The 25,298-nt window shown below is 40.4% G+C and overlaps 1 protein-coding gene across 3 annotated transcripts in view; it reads right to left on the bottom strand.

Annotated features, from left to right (window-relative positions):
• Nucleotides 1-25,298, bottom strand: part of KLHL14 (kelch like family member 14) — a 63,977-nt gene that overhangs the window by 31,309 nt on the left and 7,370 nt on the right. For all 3 annotated transcript variants that reach the window (XM_021387248.1, XM_021387245.1, XM_021387246.1), the window contains exon 3: nucleotides 14,966-15,087. In XM_021387248.1, coding sequence (XP_021242923.1) covers nucleotides 14,966-15,087 — 122 coding nt within the window. The remainder of the gene's footprint in view (nucleotides 1-14,965; nucleotides 15,088-25,298) is intronic.

Consider the following 25,298-nt stretch of genomic DNA (forward strand, 5'->3'; position numbering starts at 1 on the left):
ATCCATCCCCGTAACACTAATTATTATGAATCTGCAAGCAAAGTACAATGGAGCACCCCTTCCCAACGTCCAGCCTCTTTCAGCCTCCCATGAAATGCAAGCATCCCGTATCACTGCTACAGCACCATGTCCCAGACCTGCCCTTCAAGCTCCTGCAAACTTCTCTTCCTTTTCTAAGCAGTCAAGAGAAGGCGAGCAAAAAACCAGGATCGTTTTGAAGCTGGTCTTTTTTTTTTTTTTTTTTTTTAAATCCTCTTCCCCCTGTAGCAGAGGGCAGCTGCTGGGGATCCCCACCACAGAGCTGCAGCACAGACTGGGGTAAACACACGCCCAGTTCTTGCATGCATCATTATGGGACATTAATGCAGACTGATTCTGTTTGAGGTGTTTGCAGTCTTCCTAAAAATTGCTAAAGATAGAATATAATCCCAAATACAGTGCATTTGCTCATGTGCACTCATATGGACACTGTTGGTCCGTACCTGGTTAAAATAAATATGTTTTTACAAAAATGATACAAATGATTTTGATCCACATATCAGCTGGGAAGCAGCTACTGCTTGTAGCCTCTAAGAATTAAAAAAGCCACTGGTTCAAACTACCTTAAAACACTGGTCAGATTGTTTGGAAGAGCACCTTTTACCTCGCATTTGTAACCACCTAGGAACACGAGCACTAGCACACGTTGTGGCTCAACTAGTGGCTGCTGCCTTGAAGAAAAATAGGTGAGTCAGATCTCCTGCAATCCTTTGATTATAACAAATTACAAAGGATTTAGACTCAAAAAAAATCCACTGATAACAAACAAGCAGTAATAGCAAATACCTACAAAATGAGCTGGTGAAATCAGCCTATTTCTCATGCCAGCATACTTCATTTGCACAACGTAAAACTGAAATTTTGCACTGACTATACAGATTCCAAGAAGCAGAGTGGTGTTTTTACTAGAGAAATACCCTCACTAAACTTGCAAAAAGTTCTTTAAGCTGAACTTTAGACTTCAAGTCTGGTAAGACAGTGCGATCAGCTAAATGTAGACTTTCAAATCATAAATTCTTCAATTTGCTTTGTTTTCTGACATAATGAAGTAATATTTTGCTTCTCTGTAATGTGTAGAACCTTAATTACAAAAAGACATTCAATTCTATTGCAGTACATAGGTTTCATACATACAATTTCGATGAACGTACTTCATGTTACTCATGAACATGTACTCATGGTTCAAGTTGCTGATAACCCAAAATATTTCTAAAAACTGCAGTCCTAACCACTAACTGCAGGACACTACAGATGCTTGAGGCTCCTTCAGTTTACTTTTAATTTTCAACCGTGAGATCCAACCCTCCCATTTCAAAAACAATCAGCCATATCACAAAGCTTTGTCTTAATACATAAATGCGCAAGATCAGAGATAAAACTGTTGACAATGCTGCTTATTTTACTCAGCAGGAACTTCTCCACAAGAATCAGAATCAGGCACTCAGGCTTTATTCGGACTCATGACAAAGGGTAGTATTATTGCTGCTCTGCATGGGGACACCCCCAGGGTAGAACTGTGAGTACCGAAATTGTTGCAGTGTAGTTTAGTGATACTTGAAGAAATTCCGTGACTTAGCTCAAACTAGTGCACTCTCAGGTTTTCCTTTGTTTCAGAGGTCCCATTGGGTCCAGGGCTTGAGTTTAATTAATAGGTGCTGTATCCACATACTGTGAAGGAACATAGGAACAATCAACATGGTCAAATTAAATCCTCGTCTCCAGATTTTTAGAATCTGTCTGTGGGTTGCTCTGAATCATTTTTAAGTACATTTCACCCACAGGTTTCAAGAAGCAGTATAAATTTGGTGCATGCAGTTCACTTTTCTTATCTCTAAAAGCTCAGACTATCCTGAGCTTGTGTTTTTTCCTGGTAATTTTGCATCAGTTTCTGCTGCCTACCTAGAACAGTTCCAGCTGGGGACTTAGAAGATGGCTCTAGCATCCACCTTCCTTGGAGAGCACAAAACCAACTAAGGCCAATGACTAGTTCATCATGCCTGCATTCTTAATGGAGACTCCTCGTACCCCAGAAAGCGTGCACTCATGAATCTTGCAGTAGTTTGGCACTACCTTTACAGCTATGTTTCTGCGAGGAAGAAGAGACTTTCCAGGTCCCCTGCTAAACCAGAGGTAGGATCCCAGCCCGCAAGCACCCATGGGCAGCCCCAGCACCCTACAGAACATCCTCCTCTGTTTGAGACTTCTCCCAAGTGCTAGGGAGGAACTCAGGGCTCTGGAGACCGGGCTTCGTGTGCTGCAAAAATTAATTAGTGACTTCAGAAGCAGAGGCAAATAACTGTGATGTTATGTGGTTAAATGGCCAGCTCTGAAGGATTTTTTTTTTTTTTGGTGAAAATCAGTAGACGCCGGTAGATCAATAGAAATTTTCTGTATAAAAACATTTTCTCCTGAAACAGCGAGCTTAGCCTTATTCAAACAAATTATTCTGTTATTTAAAGACGTATCTTCACCTCTGTAGAACACCACTGTTTTGTGCCTGTGTAGAGCTAGCGGACTTTAAGGAATTGGTTATTGTCTCTGAGGACAACAAATTTTTTTCCAATATTAAAATTTTCCAGTGAAAGCCCTCAAGTGGCTAAGACTGCTTCAGGAGTGCACTGGCGGTGTTTTACCTGGGGGCAAACCCTTTCCATGGCAGCCATCCTCTGTGAGGAGAAGCCAGGCTGTTAAAATGAAGCAGCTGGGGTGAGGCCAAACCACTGCTCCAGGAGAAGGGTTTTACTGCTGTTGTAAATCTTTGCAGTTAAGAAAAATCAAACTTCTGAGTGTACAAATAATCATTTCCTTCTGGTTGTGCTGGAGAGTACCCATGAGCTGACAAGAGAACAGTGGCTCCAACTTCACTGAGTGAAACTGAACCTGGTACAGAAAGCCCCTGAAATGTGTTAACAAGACCTAGGATGGAGGCTCGAGCACTGCACATAAGCCCTTATACAGAACTCTGCCCTGGACATATCTTCCTTGGAGCTGAAATCAATGGGAGCCACTAAATGTACAGCTGATTCTAGTAGTTGTGATTCTGCTGAATAAAACTAAGTGCAAACGAGCCTGTGCAGACATCAGTGGTACTTCTGGGAGCTGCAAGACAAGGGCTGCATGGGGGCTGGCCAGGACACTGGGCTGTGGAAGCCATGCATCACTCTACCATGGCTCCTAACACGATTTCACTTGTCTGGAGATAGCACGCAGATAATCTCTATCCTATGATAGGACATAGTCATATAGAGATGTTTACAGTCAGTACTTTATAAAGTACTTGAGCATGTATTTAAACACGCTGCTGAACATCAGTGTGATTAATACTTTGCTGAATTAGAGATATGATACGCATACATTTTTCTGCTGTTGTAATTTTTCATTATGTAGCCTTATAAGCTGGTCATAAGGATTTCTTTTCAGTTGTGCATCCAGCAAATGAGTAAATTTGGGAGTCAAATTCTGCGTTAGTTATGCCCGCACAATGCCTTACACATGCATGAGGGCAGAAAACCACTCCATGACCTTTAATTGGACTTCTTTCCTGTTACTCTTTAATGATTCATCTAGAAAAAAAAAAAAAAACAGTCCTTTCTCATCTGGCAACTGTTTGACATTCTTTTCATGCCATTGCAATCAGAAAAGTATCTTCTACATAAGGTGTATATGCTAGTTAAGCTGCATGCATAGAGCAGCCGTAATTCTTGACCAGCCAGCAAGGTGGTGAGTCAAGATCAGACCGATACACTCTGTTCTTCTCTGTGTAAAACTGAGGGGAGAGATAGGAAGAGCAGAAATACAGCCATTACATCATTCATCAACATAATTCAATTAAAATCTATTTTAATGACTTCTATTAGTGTCATTTCCTGAGCCTCCCCATCTGAAAGTGATACACGCATAGGTCTTTCTGACTTTGTCCTTTCCTGTTCAGCCCAAGGAACTCCAAAGGAGTGCTTACCATCTCCTAGTTTCATGTTTTGGAGTCAAACCTTCTCTTTTTAAAAAAAAAATTGAACCTCAAAGTATTGGCCTACCCTTACACATTAAGGTGCTGGTTACTGTCATCACTGCAAAACAGTCACTTCACTCACATTTATTTTGCTTTTACACACAAGAAAACAAGCTTGATTTCCTTAGCAGTTTTAGCTGTAGCTATCTCAGAGTTGAATGGTTTTTTTCCCCCCTAATTTAGAGCTAAAATTGTGCGCAAACAGTATTTAATTCTAACAAAATGGGAAATTTTAAAATGATTCAGTCACTGAGAGCTACAGGCTCACATCAGACACCATAAGCCATGGACGTTTGCTGAACACTTACTGCATCCGGGTAGGCTCACCTGGGGTCAGAGGTAGCGTTCATGAGGCAGAAGGGAAGCCAATTCCCCCTCACTGTCCCACTCAACAGCTCCCCAGAAGCTGGAGTGGGGGTCTCTCTGGGCTGCCTGGCTCGCCCCCTCCAGTCCTAGGCCTAACCTAACATGGATGCCAGCTGCTGCTGGGCACATGAAACCAGCTGCCCCTCTGGGCTGAAAATATAGCTCCTGCTACACACTGCACTACAGACAAAACCAGCCCACACTGGACTTTTTCCGCTCGCCCCAGTCCAACCTCACCTAATTAGGCTGTGCACCCACCCACACAATTAATTCATTTTCCATAAAAGGTTAAGGCCAGGCCAGGATTTATACCTTTCCTAGGATTCAGTCTGGTTTGAAGCAATGGGATTTCCACCATTTCCCATGGGGGACTATTCCACAACCTAATAGATCTCAATGTCAGGAAGTTTTTTCCTGATACTCAGCCATAATTCATATCCATGAATTATGAGCTACTGTCGACATCACACCCATTGAGGCATTCCTAGAGCCTGCTTCATTTAAAATTATATGCTCTAGTTATGCAGGGTTTCTGTGTACTAGGGCAAAATGCTTTTTCTGCAGGTTAATTCATTACTATTCAATTTGTTAACACTTTTTTTTCTCAGTATGAACAGTCATTTTGCAGTTGCATACCCTACAGTAGCACAATCTCCATTTGGGAGTAGAATCACAATATATAAATATGATAAAACAACATACCAAAAACCATCCCCGTAAAGACATATTAGTCTGTTCCTGAAGATACTTACTCCAGCATTCAGTTAAATGAAAGCAGTAGCTCATATAACACCTGGTACGAGATAGAAAGCTAAGGAAAAAAACCCAAGTCCATAATAAATTTTTATTTCTGTCCTTAACAGAGGGAGGGTACAGGGGTAGGGAAGGAAAGGAAGGAAGGAGAAAATAGAGAAAAACTGGGAAGCGAACAACTTCCTACAAACAGTAAGAGACCACACTGCAATACGGGCATACAACAGTGAAAATAAACTTGAGGATACAAAATGTGCACCTCTACCCATTAATAGCAGAGGGAAACTGAGAAAAATAAGGTCGGTTTCTGAAATCTGTACTGCAAATAATTGCAAACAAAACTTCTTGGAAGGAAACTCTAATTTTAGGAGGATTTGAGAGGAGAATATTGATAAAGTGTGTTATCAATTTCTCAAAAAGTCAGAGGATTTCTACGAGAATTGTTTATGATTACATTTTGCCCAGCTAGTGGTGCTTTGCCATCCTGTTTGCATCCCATTTGTACATAAATAAAATGTCACATTAGATACTAGAAAAGAGATTGCTTTCTGAAGTAAGCAACTAGGAAGACACCAGATTTCATTTTCATCTCCATACGTGCCTGGCTCCCACTAATGCTACATAAATCCCAGTGCAACTAGATGAGAATAAACACATACATTTTACCTGAAATCATCTAACAAGCAGAAAGCCATGTTTACAGTAAGCACTAAATTCACACAATGCCATGCAATTTTGCATGGAAGCTATCTATTCCAGAGAGCTCAGTTTTTAGAGACACTGGCCAAATAGATTTAAGGGACGTACAAAGAGCTGGTGAGAATGTTTTTGGTGATACTTCCTTCCACTGGAAACCATGTGACTTTACTGAAATCTGCATCGAGCCAAATGGGGCATTTGCTTTGAATGGAAGCCAGGCCAACATAGCTTCCAGTCCCTACTCTGCTTGGACAACAGTATGCGTGTTTGCACCAGAAAAAGATGCTCATCGGCTGAGATAACTTGAAATGCTAAAGATCCTTTAGGACTACATTAAGTCTAAGCACCTATGCTATGTTGCTCACCTGGGTTTACTGGGAAAGGCATGGCAACTTATTTGTAGCTATGTTGCTTGTGATCCACAACTAGCTTTGCACAAATTGTGGACAAAGCTATGAAACACCCATTGGGACATATATGAGGGACTCAAATTAAAGAAATTATACTCTGACTTGGGAAAAGCAGGGTAATGCAGAAACTTGAACATCAGTTGCCTGCCTCTTCATGCTACAAGGAGTGTTGATACGAGAAGGGACATTCTAATACAATTCTGGTTTCACAAAAACATTTTACAGAATTGTTTTCATTTTGCCCTGGAACAAAGCTGTAGAAGTTGCTGCAAAATCGAACTGTCATTCTCAAGCCATCTGTAAAGATGAGTAACTGATGTTGAAATAGGAGGTAGAAAAAGGTAAGTTCTATGACACAGGAGGAAGTCTTTGAGTCAAAGGTTTTGATTTACTTGCAAGGATATAGCAGGGACCAGCATATCCAGGAAATCAGCTGCTTTCTTTGCAAGATGTCTACAGAGAAGCACAGAAGCACACCAGCAGCTACTGTGGAAATGACACAGATCATCCAGTATCTCATCTGTCTTACTCCTGCTAACTTCTTACCTGGAGCCAGTCCGCACCTCACCTCTGCACTGTCTTGGCCTCTGCCTAAGGACATTTGGGAACAGGGTTGTACACACAAATAGTCCTGGCTGAGCACAAGTACACAGCAGAACATTCAGGTAAGACTTTTTGACTTTACCTGAAAGTAACTGCTGGTGGAGCTTCCGAGGATGAAGATGATAGAGTCAGGCAGGCTTGTATATGTTAAAGAAAATTAACATCCTGGAAGTTATCTTGCAAAAGAAAATGAAAAATTTCATACATCTGGGTTTTCAGAAAGGTAGGTGAACAGCTGAAAGGCTGTTGAGGGCTTCAGCACAAACAGGCCAGCACAGACTGAATCTGGCCTTAGTAAAACCTAGTAATGTTAGTATGACCGACAATTTCAAAGACACTGTGTAGAAAGATATAAAGGAACTGAGAATATAGGAAGAGAAAGCTGTCCACTACCTATGATACACCATGCTTATGAATAAAGAGGGAAATATGCAGAATAATCTGCTTTATGAATAAGTAGAAAGCCTCAATTGAAATTGTTTTAAAAAATGTGAATAATTTATATCAGCCCTTCATTCTCTAGGGGTTTCAGCTGAAAGAAGGAGAAATGAACTTAACAGCCTTCTTGGTCAAGCCAGGGACAGAGAATGGAAGTTATCACAAGTTACACAGTCAAATAACACCTGTGTAAAAGCAGAAGCCAGTAACACTGTAATCAAAAAGGAAAATACATGGAAAGAGGGCTAACATTTCTTGAAATGTTATCTCAAATAGTAATGCACAACAAAATAATATTTAACAAATACAGCATTCACTGTGAGAACATGCTACATTTTCATTCATTCTTAAAGCTCTCTCTTGCTCTTAGATACACAGGCAGGCATCATTAATGGCACTTGCATGGTTGAATTCCCATGCATCATCCTCAGAACAGGAGTTGTGGCTACCTCTAGCACACGCAAAAAAAATACTACATTGCTGTTTCTCACCACTATATTCTCACTTTTCCACATGTGAAAAGCATGTAGCACATGGGCAGTGTGCCTGCCTGCACTGGAGAGGTCTCCAAAATCCAGCCTGAATGTTGGATAGCTGCATCAGTCAGTCAACATTTCTGTTTACGACTCCCTTGTTTACTGTGACCTTACTTTCCTCTTTCAGAACTTCTTAAGCAGGGTTAAACATAAGGATGGGAAATACAGATGGAAATTATGCTTAAAATTAGCTTTTAATGCAATCAGTGTGCTTGCCTAAGAAAGAGAATAAATATGAGCATGTTGATATGTGCTTACATACTTGCACAACTTCTACATATACCTACCACAATTATTGAATCTGTCTAGTAGGTAATAGCAAGACTTCTGCTTTACTAATACACTAATGCTTGCTCAAGCGTTTCAATGCAGTGGCGAAACCATCCTTGATACAGCACTAAAGCAGAAACTGCAGCATTCCAGACTGCTGGATAAATGAAGTAAGAGAGAGGAAATTTATCAGGGCTGCCAAGAGCTGTTCATCAAGACACGTTTTTGATTAACGTAAGTATGTACTATTCTCACAAGTGACGAAAAAGCAATTATAACTGGCACATGTCAAGACATTTAACTTGTCCATCTGACTCTACTCACTTTTTGTAAACACCGCTTCTTTTATTCAATCTACAAACTGATTAGAGGTAAATTGCAGGAGGAAACCTTTGCTCCTAACACACTGACATTCTTCTAGAAAGTAAAAGTTCTACACAGAATTTGTTTCCTTAAAAGAAGTAAAAATATCCAATGGCACAATATCTGCTAGGCATACGGAGATACTTAAACTGAAATTAATGCCTTTGAAAATTTCTCCCAAGAACTTCTGATGTAAGCATATAGATTATACTGTCTGTTCTGTAGATAACCTATCTTGAAAGGAAAATACAGAGGAGTTTTTTAGGGAAAACTGGTTAAAGCACTAATACACACAAAGGACTGACAAACTCTGCAATGCCAAAGCCATTTCAGAAAAACAGTGGAGCAAACATCATTCTGTACAGGAAAGGCTAACACAACTAAGTGTCACAGAACTGCTGGTGGAAACAGAAAAGAAGGAAATGCCCCCTAACCCAGCAGAAAAAATGCAGGCTGGGATGGAGAGTGACCCAGGTTTGCTGATGCTGACTATGACATGAAGCAAACCATTTTTCCTTCTTCTCATGTTACTTCTTTGTTGGTAAAATGCATAAATAATGCCTGTCCACTTCTGAAAGGTTTTGTAGAACCACCAGTACTATGTTCTGGAGTACTGCATCCAGGCCTGGGGCCACCAGTACAAGAAAGACGCAGAGCTGTTGGAACGAGTTCAGAGGAGGGCCACCAAAATGATCAGAGGGCTGGAGCACCTCTCCTATGAGGAAAGGCTGAGGGAACTGGGCTTGTTTAGTTCGGAGAAGAGAAGGCTCCAAGAAGACCTCATTGTAGCCTTCCAATTCTTGAAGAGAGCATATAAACAGGAGGGGGAATGATTGTTCACGAGGGTGGATAGTGATAGGACAAGGGGGAATAGTCTTAAACTGAGACAGGGGAGATTTAGGTTAGATGTTAGAAGGAAGTTTTTCACTCAGAGGGTGGTGACGCACTGGAACAGGTTGCCCAAGGAGGTTGTGGATGCCCCATCGCTGGAGGCATTCAAGGCCAGGCTGGACATGGCTCTGGGCAGCCTGGTCTAGTGGTTGGCAACCCTGCATGAGCAGGGGAGTTGAAACTCAATGATCTTTGAGGTCCTTTTCAACCCAGGCCATTCTATGATTCTATGGTTTAAGTGAGGGTTGACACTCAGAATGTTGTTACTGAAGACAGAGGACTGCTTCTCAGGAGGCTGGACAGAATACACTGAAGGAAAATTAAGAAGTCAGAATGATAGAAATAAAGTACGTTGTGTGCTAACCGAGCTACCTGAACTAGAAGTTGCCTCATGTGAAAAAGAAAACACAGCTAATCTGGGCAAGGAAGATACCCTCACAAAGGAGTACAGAAAGGTTACTGGCTGCTTTTTGTGTCAGTCAGAAGCAGACAAGCAACTGACAACTCCCTGATACTGTGTGGTCGCTGCTAGCATGAAGGAAAGAGATAAGGAAATCGAAGTGCCTGATTCATTGTTTGTCCTTCCACACTGACCAAACACAGCAGACTGAAGCAGACCTAGTAAAGAGCAAGAAGTTCACAGAAATTTGAGAAGAGTTAAAATCAGGTTAAGGGGTAACGGTAACTAGAAAGGAGGTGCTGGTTATCCTGACAAAACTCTTCACGCCGGTGACCTTTTCGGCATTTTCTTGTCTTCCTTACCCAAATATTTCACCTATGTTATACTTTTCATTGGACACTGACACTGGCTTTTACAGTGGTTTCAAATCCAAACCAAGTGCAATACATATATGTACATATACGTACATGTACAATACGTACATGTATTTGCCATTATTTTGATGCTTACAGATTCCTTTTCATGGTTTAGACAGACAATATGGTTATCTTAGGGAGGGTAAGGAATGTTATAGTTAGCATCTTCTTAAGAAACAAAGTATGAAAGAAAGATCTGCTGCGCCTTACTACAGATGCAAAGTGCCCTGTAAGTGTTCAGTAATGTTTCCTAATATTTTACCCTTTTTTGCTTTACACAGGGAAAAAGTTCTGCATTGGGAGTATACCTCACAACGTGTAAGATACCTTTTCTCTCCTACTTATCACTTCTAATCAGACTGATGGATACATCGCTATGAAAAAGTACAAAAAAACTCACCAAAAATAAAACAAGGACTGCATCATTTTTATTTATTTCTTTCATTCTCTGTTCAGGTAGCAAGAAATTTAATTCCAGTTGGATCAGTCTCTCGTGATATTTTTTTCTTTCATTTAATATATTTTTTAAATGCTCAGAGGCATTATGACAGAAAAGCATGTATTTTTTGTCCTAGTTTATACTCATCATCTTTACCATTACAACAAGACAAAAGCATTAAAGTAAAATTAATCATGTCAAAAGATTTTAGCAAAAAAACAAGTGAGACCATGCATAAAGCATCGCTTTGTCTAGTGTGAAGTCACGCTCTGATTAAAAACATATAATGAAAGTGAAAGTAATACATCATTGCCTTAGCAGTAGGGTTTTTGGGAGAGCTATGCAATTCTGAATACAAAAAAATCTTTATAGGCTTCAGATTTTGAAACTTGCATTGATTACAGAGTAATTCTAACAAATAAAACATTATTTCACATCTTTAAAGTTTAATTAATCTTAAATGTTGCAGATAAAGCAAACAACTAACAGAGTCCCATAATTCCTGGTAGAGCTGTAGCTCATAAAAAATAGAAGTAGTGGTGGCTAGTTCTGGCCAGTGAGGCACAAGGTTGTGACATGGGGACCCCTGATTGACCCATACCCAGTAAGTAGTTATGAGGACAGTAAAACCTCATAGAATAATGAAAAACCCTTCATAGAGCAGAACTTACCCTGTTGGTAAGGATTATCAAACACGCATCAGCTTCAGTTTGTGTCACTGCCAGTAGCAGCCTGGTGCTGTTACATGACATAGGCAGCACTCAGTTAAAAAATGAACCAGGAGTTGTGTATGTGTAAGCCAGGCTGAAAAGAAATCACCCAGGAAAGATCTGTTCGCTGTACTTGGCCATACAGTCTATAAAATCCTCTAATTTGCTCAGGCATGACTGTGCAATAAGAAATGTTCTGAATTATACAGAAATGTGCACCTTATGAATTTCAGGTTAGGACTGTGACCCCATCAAATAAAATGAGGTGGCAGAACATGTTTGTGAAATACCACTTGCTTTCTCTTTTTCTGTCTCTATCTTTTGTTGCCAACATAGAAAAAATAACTCTATGAGAAATACGAGACAGGAAAAATACACAGTAATACTAGACTGTGAAAAATCTACCGATTCCTTGAGCCATAGCATTCTTGCCTATAGATGATGACATTAAAAAATTGGAAATGGGTGCATGCTTCCCCTCCTCTTCTGGATCTATGAACAAGGCAAGTTGTTTTCCTGATTCCTTTAGAATTACTCCCATTAGTACTGATGCATTTGGTGCTTTGGGTAGCCAGGCAGAGAGAGGTGGGCAGTATCCCCTGCCAATAGATCTAGTCTCGTAGTGGGAACAAAATGAGATTGCTACTCTGCTGAGCTGTCATACTCAATAGCTTGTGCTGTTCCACCTGTAACCGTCTTCACGGCTCCAAATACAGAGCTATGGCTTACATGGAGGCAGCAGTTCCTGACGGCTGGCGTTTTGTGTTCCCTGTGCATTGCACAATGCAGGACACAGAGCTCTAAGCAAAGGAATAGGTCCAACAGCCACTCCAAAGAGAGAAGAAAGGAAGAAACACAAGAGGCAAGCATCTGTCTTCACTTTAGTTCACAGATCCTACTGAGTAATTTCTGGGGCTCCTCTCAGTGGAGGGTGAGAGGAGACGGCATCCCCTCCTCAGCAGCTGCACCCAGGACTAAGTTCGCTAGATTGTTTCCCTACCTCCAATTGTCACTGGCATGGACTGCAGAAAATAAGTAATGCAGATGGAAGAGGAAATGATGTACACCCCCGGTGCTGAGATAGAAGCACCCTGAAGTACCAGATTGCAAGGACTGACATGGTTTTCATCAAATTGTCACATGAGCACGACATGGGTTTCACTCTGTCCCTGTTCTCCAGGAGCAAGCTCCTCACTTAACATAATGAGTAGTGGGCAATCTGCAACCTCAGGACCAACAACGCTGCCTGTACATGTGGGAAAAAAAACAGAAATAACTTCCCTCTCCTTCACTGTTGATTGTAAGACAGAATAGGATAAACAGATCAATTATTTTCCGAAACTGTTGACTGGGAGAGAGCTAACAGCAAAAGGATAAAGTGTGGCATAAATATACTTCCTAAATTGCAAAAAGTACATCAAAACCAAAGATAGTATAACGTCCTTAAATTCCCACATACCAGCTAAACATCATAGTATGTTTATTCAACACCATGACTGCACTGTATTATCACCATGTTATACTGTGACTAGTTTGTAGTCTTTACTAAAACAACTCAACCACAGTTCTTAAAACTGTTGAGTCCATGTACTCATATGCTACTAGAGTCATTTAATGCTTTACGAACGGACAAGACAAAAGCTCCTGTTCCAACCTGTCCCTACTTCCCAATCTCTTTAAACATTAAGTCAGAAAATAATGCAGGGAAATAAAACGTCTGCATACTTGAAACTCTTGCTTCAATTTTTCATAAATAATTCTTGTTAATATTGGTCAAGTAGTAATATTTTCTAGCAAACTACACTTGCTATTGTTAAGTCTTATTCAGAGAGAAAAGACAAGCGTTCTCTTCAGCATATCTTGAACATTAGCCTGAGCCAACAGGATAGAAAGAGATTTTTTTTTTATTATCTCTTACAGTAAACCAGAAAAGACTACATAATTTTGATAAAAATATGTAAGATAGTTCACAAACATCTTTTTATACCACCATAAATGGTTGTGTTATTCAAATACTAGCTGTGAAGTTGAGTCAATATTTTTAACCAGAACATTTAGGTATCATGACTCCAGGTGCATTTTCCTACAGCTCTGAAGATAGTATCACACTGTAAGTAACCAAGAACTGAATACGTTTCATTCTTACAAAATCTTACATATCTACAGATATCTGAGATTCAGAATAAAGTTATTTAATTCAGTGGAGGGTTCAGATCTTGAAGTGAGAGTTGCATTTCTCTTACCTATCAGGGTGAGCCACTGGATTATACACAACAAATTCAAAAATACAGAGCACATTGGTCCTACATAATATCACTGATTTTTCACTGACCATTTTTACAATTTTTTTACAATACTGTATAGAGCTAAGCACCCTATTCCACGCTTCTAAGATATGTGAAGCGTAGCATATCCCCTAGTATGGATGCTGTAGACTTTCCCAATATACAGTTCATACCTCCTTTTATAATTACCATTCTTAAATAATGCCTTCAATTATTAATCCAAGGCATTTACATCTAAGCAAGTCTTTATGTTGCAGCATTTTGAGAAAGGCTCCTAAATTTTTCATAGGATAAGGCAATTTGCAGAGGCATTATTTCAATGCATCATAGCAGACTTTTTTTTAAAAAAAATTCTATTTCATCCTAATCTGTGCATATAATTTAAATGTGCATGCATCCCATTAAAAGGTTTAAGATAACAGATGAAGAACAGAATTCTGAAAAACGTTACTTTATTTCGGAAAAAAAAAAAAAAGATGTATATTAGGAAATCCAGGTTTTACCAGTTGTCCAGTTTTAGAAGTATGGCTTTGATTTATGGATCAAAATTGCTCATTTATTATTTTATCTATACTGCTTTGGGCAATTTTGACAGTTAAAATTTAGTTTTATTGACCAATGCAGCCAGTTTAGCCACAAGGGGACTAATGCACACACAGCCTGCTGCACTCAAGAAGCTATGATTTGATTCCATGACCAAGTTAGACTGGGAATCGCAACCAACATAACAATAAGTTCCAAAGTCCTCAACGCTCCAGGCAAAATACATGCTCTAAAACACAATCAACCTTTAAAAGAAGGTGGGAAGGAATTCTGCGATAGAAGCCCCCATGCACTGTTTATTGCAGTTCACATATTCCACCAGTGTTTCTGTCAGCAGTGGATGCAGAGCAGTACAAAGGAAACCTTTCTTTAATGACTGCAGACAACAGATAAAGCTGGAAGAAGGAAATGAAAATGCAGAAAAGGACTGAAGTTGTGCTCTAGTACTATGGCTCACCAGGGAGCATAGTGAGAAAACTGACTAAACATTGTCTTATTTTTTTCCTAAACTAGATTTTGTTCACATATACACAAATACGCATGCATTCATGTTGCAGGATGAAGTCTTACAAGTTTACTTAAAAAACTTACTGGAATGATTTTAAGCCAATGTTAATTTAGGCCTATCCTATTATAAAATTAGCATCTTCTGCAATCTCAATTTATTGCTCCATTGTGAAGCCCCTTGTGATACATAAACAAATCTCTGAAGAGAAACAAATCAATAAAGTGTCTAATTTGATTAACCATGTTTTTAAATTCATCAAGACAACTGTACAAAAATAAACCACTTACTTGTCAGTATTTTCCACGTCTTCTTTTCATCATCATAATACTGAACCAAATTGCTGGGTAGCCGGTCAGGTCCGGGAGGCAATCCTCCAACCAATAACAGCATTTTCTTATTGGAACGAATTCTTCACCCAAAACAAGAGGAGAGATGAACAACCGCATTACTGAAGAGTATTTTTAGTGGCAACAAAATCATAACCATCAAAAGAATGTTCACTGCTTGCAGTTTTCCATTTCATTTTTTGTGTTTCCTTCCCCAATCATGTCTCAACAATTTTTTGAACCAAGCAGAAAAATGATCAGAAAAGCTGCATATCTCTCTACTCATGGAATAATAAGCTTCCTTTATGCAATTTGTTAGAGGTTCATTCTAGAACGACCTTTTTCTTATATTATCCCTTTAAATCATCACTCTTTACAGCTGAATACACATGAAATGCTCTGGAGTTGTACTAAGGTTAAGCATTAAAGTTGCATGTCAAAAATCGTATTAGTCAAAATCATTATTATAAGCCATTCTACACTCAAAGAACCTTGAAAAAATTAAGGTTATGCAGAGAGTTTGTGAGCCAACTCTTTAATCACACACTGAACTTCAGATACATAGTTTAGCACAATTAGCAGCACTGGGCTAACGGTTATGGGTTAAACACTACTTACAAGCACTTTTGTTTGTTTAATTTAGTCCAGGCTCTTGCTTTCCCTCTCCCCCAGCTCTCCCCCCTTCTCCTTGCTCTCCCCCTGTGCACCACTGGCTATAGCAACACCAATTGGTAAAAATGAGACTGTGATGTTGTTGTGAGCCTCCCCAGAGTGGAGCCCTGCCAATGCTTGCCACTGATCCAGCGGCATGAACCTGCTCAACTGTGCAAAGTCACTCTAATTCCCTCCCTCTGTTTTTCTACCTTCTCCCCCAGGGGGCAACCACTGAAAGGAGTGACTACCCACCCATCAACTGCTGGCAATTCGCTGCTATTAACCGTGACCGTGATTCCCAATCTGCCTGGCAGTTCTTAAGAACAGGACTGCAATGTCTCATATGCAGTAAAAGCGGTTATCTGCACCCTGGCCTCCAACACTCTACCTGATGAATGTACGCTTTCTTCACAACATTAAGGGATTTAGCACAATTGGAAGCAAAAAGGGGAGGGCAGGCCCAGACCCCCGGATGAGTCTCGGTGCTTTAATAGTCACTTCACATACAATTGAACTTTCATCGGTAATACTAAGCTAGAGAGTGATAACAATGAAATAAGGTCTACGCTCAAACTGTTCCTGTTAAGGAGGAAGGTGAGGTAGCCTGGAAAATTTGCACCAACACAAACAAATGTGCATGCATTTGATGGTAAGCACGCTTACTAAACACCAATGTTTTTCCAGTCAGAGTAATATCACTGCAGCAATCAATATGTTGGTCTGTAGCAAACTCTCCTTGCAAAGCAATCTGGGAATGCTGCTGACCAAACCCCATCACCACAGCCCTGCACGCAGTGACCAGGTGCTCCAGGCCCTACAGAGCACTCCAGGACAGGATGCTTTGCCATGAAGATATGCAAGTGGCTACAGCCTAACTGATATTCCTGCAAGGACTGCAACCTCTCTTCAGGAGACTGTGCAAAATGACTGGAGCTGTGCTTTAGATGTGCACAGCCACCCAAAATAACAGAATCACAAAATCATTAAGGTTGGAAAAGACCACTAAGATCACTTAGTCCAATCATCAGCCCATCCCCACCATGCCCCCTAACCATGTCCCTCAGTGCCATGTCCACACGGTTCTAGAACACCTCCAGGGACGGTGACTCCACCACCTCCCTGGGCAGCCTGTTCCAGTACCTTGCCACTGTTTCTGAGAAGAAGTTGTTCCTAATATCCAACCCGAACCTTCTCTTGTGAAACATAAAGCCATTCTCCCTCAGACTATCACTGCTACCTAGGAGAAGAGGCCAGCTCCCACTTCACTACAACCTCCTTTCAGGTCATTGGTCATTGCAGAGAGTGGTAAGGCCTCCCCTGAGCCTCCTCTTCTCTGGACTGAACAATCCCAGTTCCCTCTGCCACTTCTCAGAGTGCACCAGATCCTCTAGCTTCATTGCCCTGAACTTCATTCAGGAAGGGAGCACCCAACACAAACTTCACTCAGGAAACGAGCACAAAGATGAATACCTGATCCAGATGATACTTACGAATGAAACCCTCCAAATGGCTACAAAGAGGATGACTACAGTCTGTAGTTTCATCTACTGCAATGATGGCCAGGGAATTCTTTGGCAGATGGCCTTGTTTGTCTTTCACAGAACTGAGGGCTCATGGAAGGCCTTGAAGTGCCAGCAGAGAAACAGTCACCCTTCTGTTGTGGGCACCACAGCTGCCCCACACCACGCTGTGCTCCCAGCTCCAGGCAGCCCCCACAGCCCTGCAGGCTTTCTGAACAGCCAGCCTTTGACCTCGGTACTAAACCTGCTACTTACTGTCAGATGATGACTGTTACCTGCCCACTAGACTATGTCTGTACATGATATCAGGAGCCATCTCGTGACTGCTGTCAGCGCGGACTCAACTCAGTGAGACCAAGCTCTGGGGAACGCTTTCATAAACATTTGCCAGCATCTTGAAATGTTCAATCTCCCAGTTAAGTTTTTAATGAGAGAACATTTGATAAAAACTATGCAACGCAGGAGCGTGATAAACTATTTTTGGTATGAGTTAGGGATGACTACACATGTAACAAGTGGCGGAGCAAACCAGAGCCATAAGTCAGTTATGCATGGCCATCCCTAACAATAGAGAATAAATTGTTTATTCCAACCCCCTTGTGTTGTATGTTATATCACAATCAACTCCCTGTGTATTGTAAAATTCAGAATGCCCTTGCAAGGTTTACTTGATAAAGGAGTTTATTTTGATTTTCATCTTTCATCTGTGAAACTCCCTTCTAACTCCAAAGCACTGTGAAAAACCAATGAATGGCCAAGGCTCAATAGTTAAGGTGAAGAATGAAATGTCAGATGTAACTCTGAGTTTCCAGACTTTGGCAGCTGCAACTATCCTTAACATTACTTTTCCAGCTAAACAATCTGAGAATTTGCTATATCCTGAGAGGAAGTGGCACTGCTACTTGGGAATTTCTAAAAACGTTTCATTTTCTTACATGGAAAATAGTATGAACAGAAACCTTACATTAAAGTTTAACATGAATTTAATAGCCAACATAGTCTCCATCAAAAGCAAAGGGAATGTTCACTCGACTAACAAGAGATGGGTTATCTCCCTCAAAAACATACAATATCTAACTAATTTGTATTGAGAGCTCTTCTAGTGAACCACGTAAAGATAATACAGTGACTGAAGATATGTATGTTTTAAAGAGAGATGTTTTCTTGGAGCCAACTCTGTTTACTTGAAACCAATTCTGCTCTTCAAGTTTTGGTGTGAATCCCAACATTTAGAGTTTGAAAAAAAATGTTCTCAGCTCTATTATATTACATTAGATCTGTGTTTGATATCACACCGAACAGTTCTGTTAAAACTTTCACATACATCTCACCACACATACTAAAATAAGAAACATCTGAAAATGGTCACTGCATATATGCAGAAGTCTTTACAAATATTAATAATGCAATTCAGTGAAACACTAAGATGAATGAAGAATTAAAAAATACATGTAAGATAAAGATTCTCCTCTTCTTGCATTATTACACGTTTGCTATTTGAATAACTCAGTATTATCATGAGTAACACCTGATATTCTGTCAGAAATAGTCTCTCTTCACAGTCTGTATTTCACAGTGTAATACACTGCTCAGTCACATCCTGTGGTTCACAGTGTCCCTACCAAGGCTATTACGAGCACCTTGTGTTCAATTAACAGTAGCAGGTCTTGGTCAGGAAAGCTGAAATAATGTTAATCATGAACCAGCAGGCCGATGTCACACAAAAAGCTGAGATAAAATTATTGATATCTTATCCCCAAAGTGTTTCTTATACCTACAGTGCAGAACTCTTGCTCTGACTGATGCACGTACATGTGCTGTTATTATTCTGCAAACACTTCGCAGTTTCTGTTTTGCTAGGATTTTAAAACAATTCACCTTAATTAAGATTCTGGGAGCTCATGTGGTCTGAAACTTATCTTGTGTACTTATAAGACTGTAAATCAAAGTATATTTTAAAGTCAATAAGTGTGGTTTCATCCAAGCACACAAACCTGAGAACTCTGAATTTGAGGAACTCATAAATGGTTTCATTGCCAGAGATGTTGAATGCTTATCAACATACCTAAATGCTACTCACCTTCAAGGCTGCAGGAGATGTGCATCAGCCCTAAAATTCAGGGTGCTTATTTTACAGTCTAAACTAACTGAGAATACACTGGGCAAAACACTGAGCCCAGAAGAGCTTATCATCTTATGAAGAATCAGCAGAAACGACAGTGACAGATCTCAATAATACCTACAGCCACATCCACCCAAAGCTCCTTTGCTACCATGATAGCCTCATGTTAATGGAAAACACATTAATGGGAAATATTCTTCTTGTACATTGTTTTTTTTTTTTTTATTAGCTTATCCCTCAACCTTGCATTGCTGTGTTTTCCCCATCTTGACACTTAATAGTTCATTCTACAAAGATGGGCAAGAAAATAAGCTCCATCAACAGGTTTGCTCCAGATTCCTTCAGTTTTTAAACAATGCAGTAAAGCTTCACTTTCTGCATTAGTGAATGCACAGAGAATAGAATGTAAGAGAATAAAACAAAGAATGACAATCCTGTGTTTCTTCAGACAGTTGGTGTAGTGTTACATCAGAAAGAAAACTGCATCTTGGGCATAAAGGCGATAATGGTAATTCATGGGAAAAGAAAGAAAGGCTGTTCCAACTCCACTTTCCTATTAACTCAAGGCTACAATAACACCAAAACCTTGGAACATTCATTCTCTTTTAGTCACTGTCACTCCAGCTTGAGTATGGAAGGAGTCACATGGCTCTTCAGACCAGGAAACTTGTGGCACACGTGGGGTACCTCGCTCCTTCTTGAGCTCTGACCTGACGTGCAGCAGAGCCAAACTAAACCTCAGATGTTTTCTCATGGAACTGAGGCTCAAACACAATAGGCAAAAGGCCAGTTCGTATTTAGCAAGAGCACCTGAGCAGATGGTAAATTTTAGGTGCGTCCACAAACTTCATCAGGCCAAAAGACTAGAGAAAGTAGAGGCTGATACAATGTGATACGCCAAAGCAACAAGTAGCAAGAATCCCACAAAAAGCATACACAGATAAATAACCTGTGTCAGTTAGCATTTCAGATACAGACCTTTCTTTTCTTAACACTAAAGACTTAATTTAACCTTCAGAAACCAGGATGGTCCTCCACAACTTTCTTCTTCCTAAGAGGCCACAGAAGGAGTTTTGTGTCCAACAAAGATATAAGGGAGAATCCAATTGCTGTTTGCAAATGTGAACTGACGATGCAGACGTGCATATACCCATGGCTGAAGAATCTGTTTTGCCATTCCAGAACATATTATGAGATCTTTAGCAACTCCCTCTCCCAGTTCTGGATAGGCATTTCAGTGCAACAACATCTTACAAAAACTGCTTATTTCAATGCAGTTGGCTTCCACAACTGACTGCAAAGATAGTCATGATAGGCAACACATGCTTAATAGTGGGAAAATATCATTAACCAGGAGTTTAAATATGAACTTGATGAAAGCCATAGGATACAACAGCAAGCTTTATTTTGGACAGAAAAATACTGAGAGGCTTTATTAGCATGTCAATGAATTAATGAAGACTGCAACCTGTAGGTGATAGGTATCCAGAATCTCTTCCCAACCCCACAGTATTGCCAGGGGAAGGACCTAAGCTCTCCCCATCATCGTATTAAGTCCCGTAGGTAGCAGTTCTGCTGCAACTCTGAACTGCCAGGAATATCCATCTTGTGGGCAACGTACAAACTGAAAAGAATATTTCAGATTTGTCAGAACCCAAAGCACACTGAGGATTCCCTTGATCTCTCTGCAAATTGTGACCAAGAAATAATTTAGTTCTTAGGTTCAAAAGACATTCACAAACACACTGAACATATGTTTCTTTATGAATTGACTTTTCTTGCTTGTCTATTCTACTGCTGGAGACCCACCTGAAAGAATGTGGAAAAACTTCCTATTGAAATCATGCACCAAAAAAAAAAATCAGTCTGACAATTCACTTTAGCATCATGAAGAGTCTCCTTTTCATCTCCTCATTCTCTTTATAAGCCTGCATAACAAAAAGAACCACCACAGTACACATTTTCATTGCATCAGAGCTCACAGTGACATTCACTAAACATCTTCAGTGATGCCCAAGATACAGCTGCTCCCTCACTTTTTCTCCTTTTTGTACAGACATGGCACAGACCTGATGACCAGTGGCAGGCTGAATTTTAGGAGCATAATTACTAAATTGGGATGACTTGCTGTGAACACAGAGAGATCTGTTATTTTTTTTCCCTCAGAATCTACTCATGTTTTGTTTTTTATTTGTTTTTTTTTCCCCCAATGTATTTATTTGTTTAAAAAATAATTGCATTAGAAAGGAGAGTCACTGGTTGTTCTGTTTTGTCTCCATCTAAAAAGCAAGAGCCCACAGGTAGGCGAACCTTTTGACTGACAGGCCACACTTAACTGTTGCACACTGACCTGACAAGTCAGAGTTTTCTTTGAATGCCTTCATAGCTACTGTTGCTAAACAAGTTTCCTTTCCATGTACTGAAATAACTTAAAATGTGCTTGGAGCTCTGCATATCCATTTTTTTTCTTTATGAATCCAATCCCATTGCTGCTACTCATTTAGAATGAGTAAATCTCAAAGAGTTACGGAATATTTTTAGCTGTAGGATATTTAAAGTGAAAGCCTTTTCCTTTGGGGATAAAATCCTCTGAACGGATGTCTTAAAAGTGGGTCACTATCCTGGCAGAGCGGCATCTATCATCAGCTTTTCTTTGGGAGGAACACAGAAGAATGTGCTTTCATCTTTGTCTCCCTGTAATCCAGCCTATTCTTTGTGTTGAGAGGAGACTGGTACCACCACTTCCTCAGAAAGTTTCTCAGCAGCTTTTCTATGTGGAGTTTTGTCAGGGTTGTTGTACCCCTACACAACACCACTGTACCTGATAGCTGATATAGTGCTGTCTGTGTGATGAGCTTATCTCCCTAAACATTTCCTTCGTCAAAGGTATCACCCCTTTTGCATCAATTATGTTGCAACCAACTATCTTCCTGTGGAAGCTTATTACAAAACTGCAGGTCTAATTGCCTTGGGCACTTCCTACAACAATGACACCCATACTAATAGATCGTCTGAACACATCTTTACATTTACTGAGATCTGAATGCTGAAGATAACCTTACTAGCAACTCAGTGAATATCCGAAGCATTGTAAGGGATATATCTGAATCACAGTAATGTTACTAGCAAATCTTTTACTCACAACAATCACAAAATCTCCTGTGCCATAAACCTTATTGGCAAAATCCTGCAAACAGCCAATTTACCATATTGCTGGCAGTTCTGAAGAATCTTACACTCCCTCGATCCTGAATACTTAAAAAAACAAAACAAACAAACAAAAAAAATCATGAAGAAAATGTCAAATCTAAATGCTATTGGAATTTGGTTTCCTTATCTCTTTTTTTTTTGTTGTTTTTTTTTGTTGTTGTTGTTTTAGATAGCAGAAGTAAGAAGGAAATGTTTATAGAATGCTTCAGGGTGGTCAAGTCTGCATTTTTCTCTTAGAAAATTTCAGTCAGCTCTTCTTACTGACAAGCACACTGTGAAAAGTCAGGAAGTCTTTCTTTTTTGATTCTATATCAGACATCTATGACTACAGGAGGTCTCTGCACCAGAGGCTGTGTTCTCTCCAGCTGAGCTTCCTTTTCGTTAGAAGCTGTTGAGAAGCAGAACCTGCTGCTGCCTCACATAAGCCGTGACTGGCTACCTTTTCCACTTTATTTTTCTGAAAGGAGGCAGCAGTCAGGGGAAGATCAGAAGAATCTGCTGCGGCATCAACCTCTGTTTGCTTCCAGCTTCAGTGCAAACCGTCCGTTTCCACTGAACTTGGCAGCTGATAACATTTGCTCAAAGTTCATTGTCTGCTTTCCAAGAATACAGCAAGAAGAGTCGACTACTAATGGCACTAGGCATGACAGTCTTTAAAGAAAATTTCAGGAAGCCAACAAACATGAAAAGCAATGCCAGAAAGTATCTAATAACGGATTTTCTCTTCCCATACAGTGTAATTTCTTTAGTAGTTTGGTAAGTTGGTGGGTAGCTTGAGAAACCTGTAATTCCAGGCAGGATACCAACAAAACCAACAACAGAAAGAGATGTTTACCGAGCAGTGGAGGCCAGCCCGAAATTTTTAATCAGGATTCCAATTAACTTGAATGTTTGACCCTTTCAGGCCATACTTTGCAAAAGGATAATAACAAACTGTCCTACTTACAAAACTGCTTTTTTTTTTTTTTTTTTTTTTTAATATGAGTAATTTGAAAAGATAAAATGGTGTTTTTACAGATCAGGAGGACTTTTTCCTATTATCTGTTTATCAGAACTGAAAGTTTGTTGGGTTTTTTGGTTTTTTTTTGCTTTTTTCCAAAAACACTTTCTCTCACTTTTGTGCTGCTTGTTCTCCTCACTCCCCTCACTCCCAAGATTCACTGGACATTCTCTTTGAGTGCAAACTCAAAAAGATTTTAAGTATTTCTCTTTGGGTATAAACTGAAATAATTACACCATTCCTGCTCCGTTTCATTTACTGGTCAGTAGTCACAAATTCAGAACCTCCATATTCTTCCACTAAGGAGAACCTCCACCTTCAAGGACTAAATGCAGACAGGGTCTGCATGACCTTCTCCTCTCTCCATGTGAGGAGGACGTGTCAGGAAAAGAGAGGACATGCAGACAGCTGAGAGACAGGTGTGTGTTGTTCACCTTGATCCTATAGCACTCAATTAGCAAAAGGTACACCTAAATCATACTAAGCGGACATTGTTTGCTAGGCAACGTCCATATTTAGGAGTCTCTGCACCATTTGGGGCTCATGTTCTTCCTTACACGACAGCCCTGGACCGTGTTAGCAAAGCTTGGTCAAGATCAGTGCAGGATCTCATGAGGGACAACTCCATTCTTTCAGGGACCCATAGGATTTGCAAATGAGCTGCACAGATTGCCACAGATGGTGGAAAGGGGCACCTTTTGTTACATACAGGAAGCTCCCTTTTCGTCCAGCACTTTGTCCTCAGTTTGAGTGGCTTAGTAAGACTGTTTTCTTTTATTCTTTTCTTAAACTAACATCACCTTCCCTCTAAAACAAGAGGGCTAGAAAAAATTCCCCTGGCTTTCCCAGTGGAATATTTCCCCTATCGGGAAAAAGCTTAGGCAGATACATCTATGTGCATATGTGTACCAAAAAGTCAAGAAGGGTACAAGTAGCACCACGCCAGGTTTTCTATTTTCTACCACTCTGTCTTCAGTATGCTACTGGAAGAATTTTAACAAACGCAGTCTATGCCTGCATTTCCACCCCCTTCAAGAAACAAAAGCAGGCGGCACTGCTCAGGAGGAGGCAGCTGGATCTGGAGGGAGTCCTGCCTGGCAGTGGTGTGAGGACAATGAGGAGCTGGAGATACTGGGGCTGTGTGCCTTCTGAGGATGCAAATTGGGAGGGGCTGGCAGTTAACAACAATTGCTCTAGCCAGGTACCTCTGACCTGAACACTGGAGCAGTGGCACCTTCTACAGTTTTTGGAAAGAGGAATGCCCATAACAGACACCATTAAATATTCTATTAATTATGTTTTTTCCTAACAAGTACTATAACTGGGCCAAGAAACAGGCTCTCCCCAGCGCTCCCACAGCCCTTGAGGATTTAATGGTCAGGACATACACAACTTTAAGAAAGCTTCAAAGGATGGTCCTGACTCACAGCAGTGGTCTTACGACAACTGTGCTGCTTCTGACAGCACCTGGGCTCCAGTTCTCCCTCCTCTTGGATATTCAACCATCTCTCTGCTTACACTTCAGCACTAGCCTGTCTGCAAAGGCAAATGAATGCACATAAGGCAAGTAAGGCAAGTAGGTGAGACTAACTAGGATTAAACTGACTACAGTTCTGTGGTTCGCTTCCCTGCAGCCTCTAATGTGTCAGTCTCTTTTCTGCAGCTCAGCTGAGAGAGTCCTGGCACAGGAACAATTTACTGATATTAATTCAGGCACATAAGACCCGATCCAAAGCCCAATGAAATAAACCTGAGCTTCGTGTTCACTCTGTTCACGTTGTAATGCAA

Source organism: Numida meleagris, chromosome 2 (genome assembly GCF_002078875.1).
Source record: "Numida meleagris isolate 19003 breed g44 Domestic line chromosome 2, NumMel1.0, whole genome shotgun sequence".
Lineage (NCBI taxonomy): Eukaryota > Metazoa > Chordata > Aves > Galliformes > Numididae > Numida > Numida meleagris.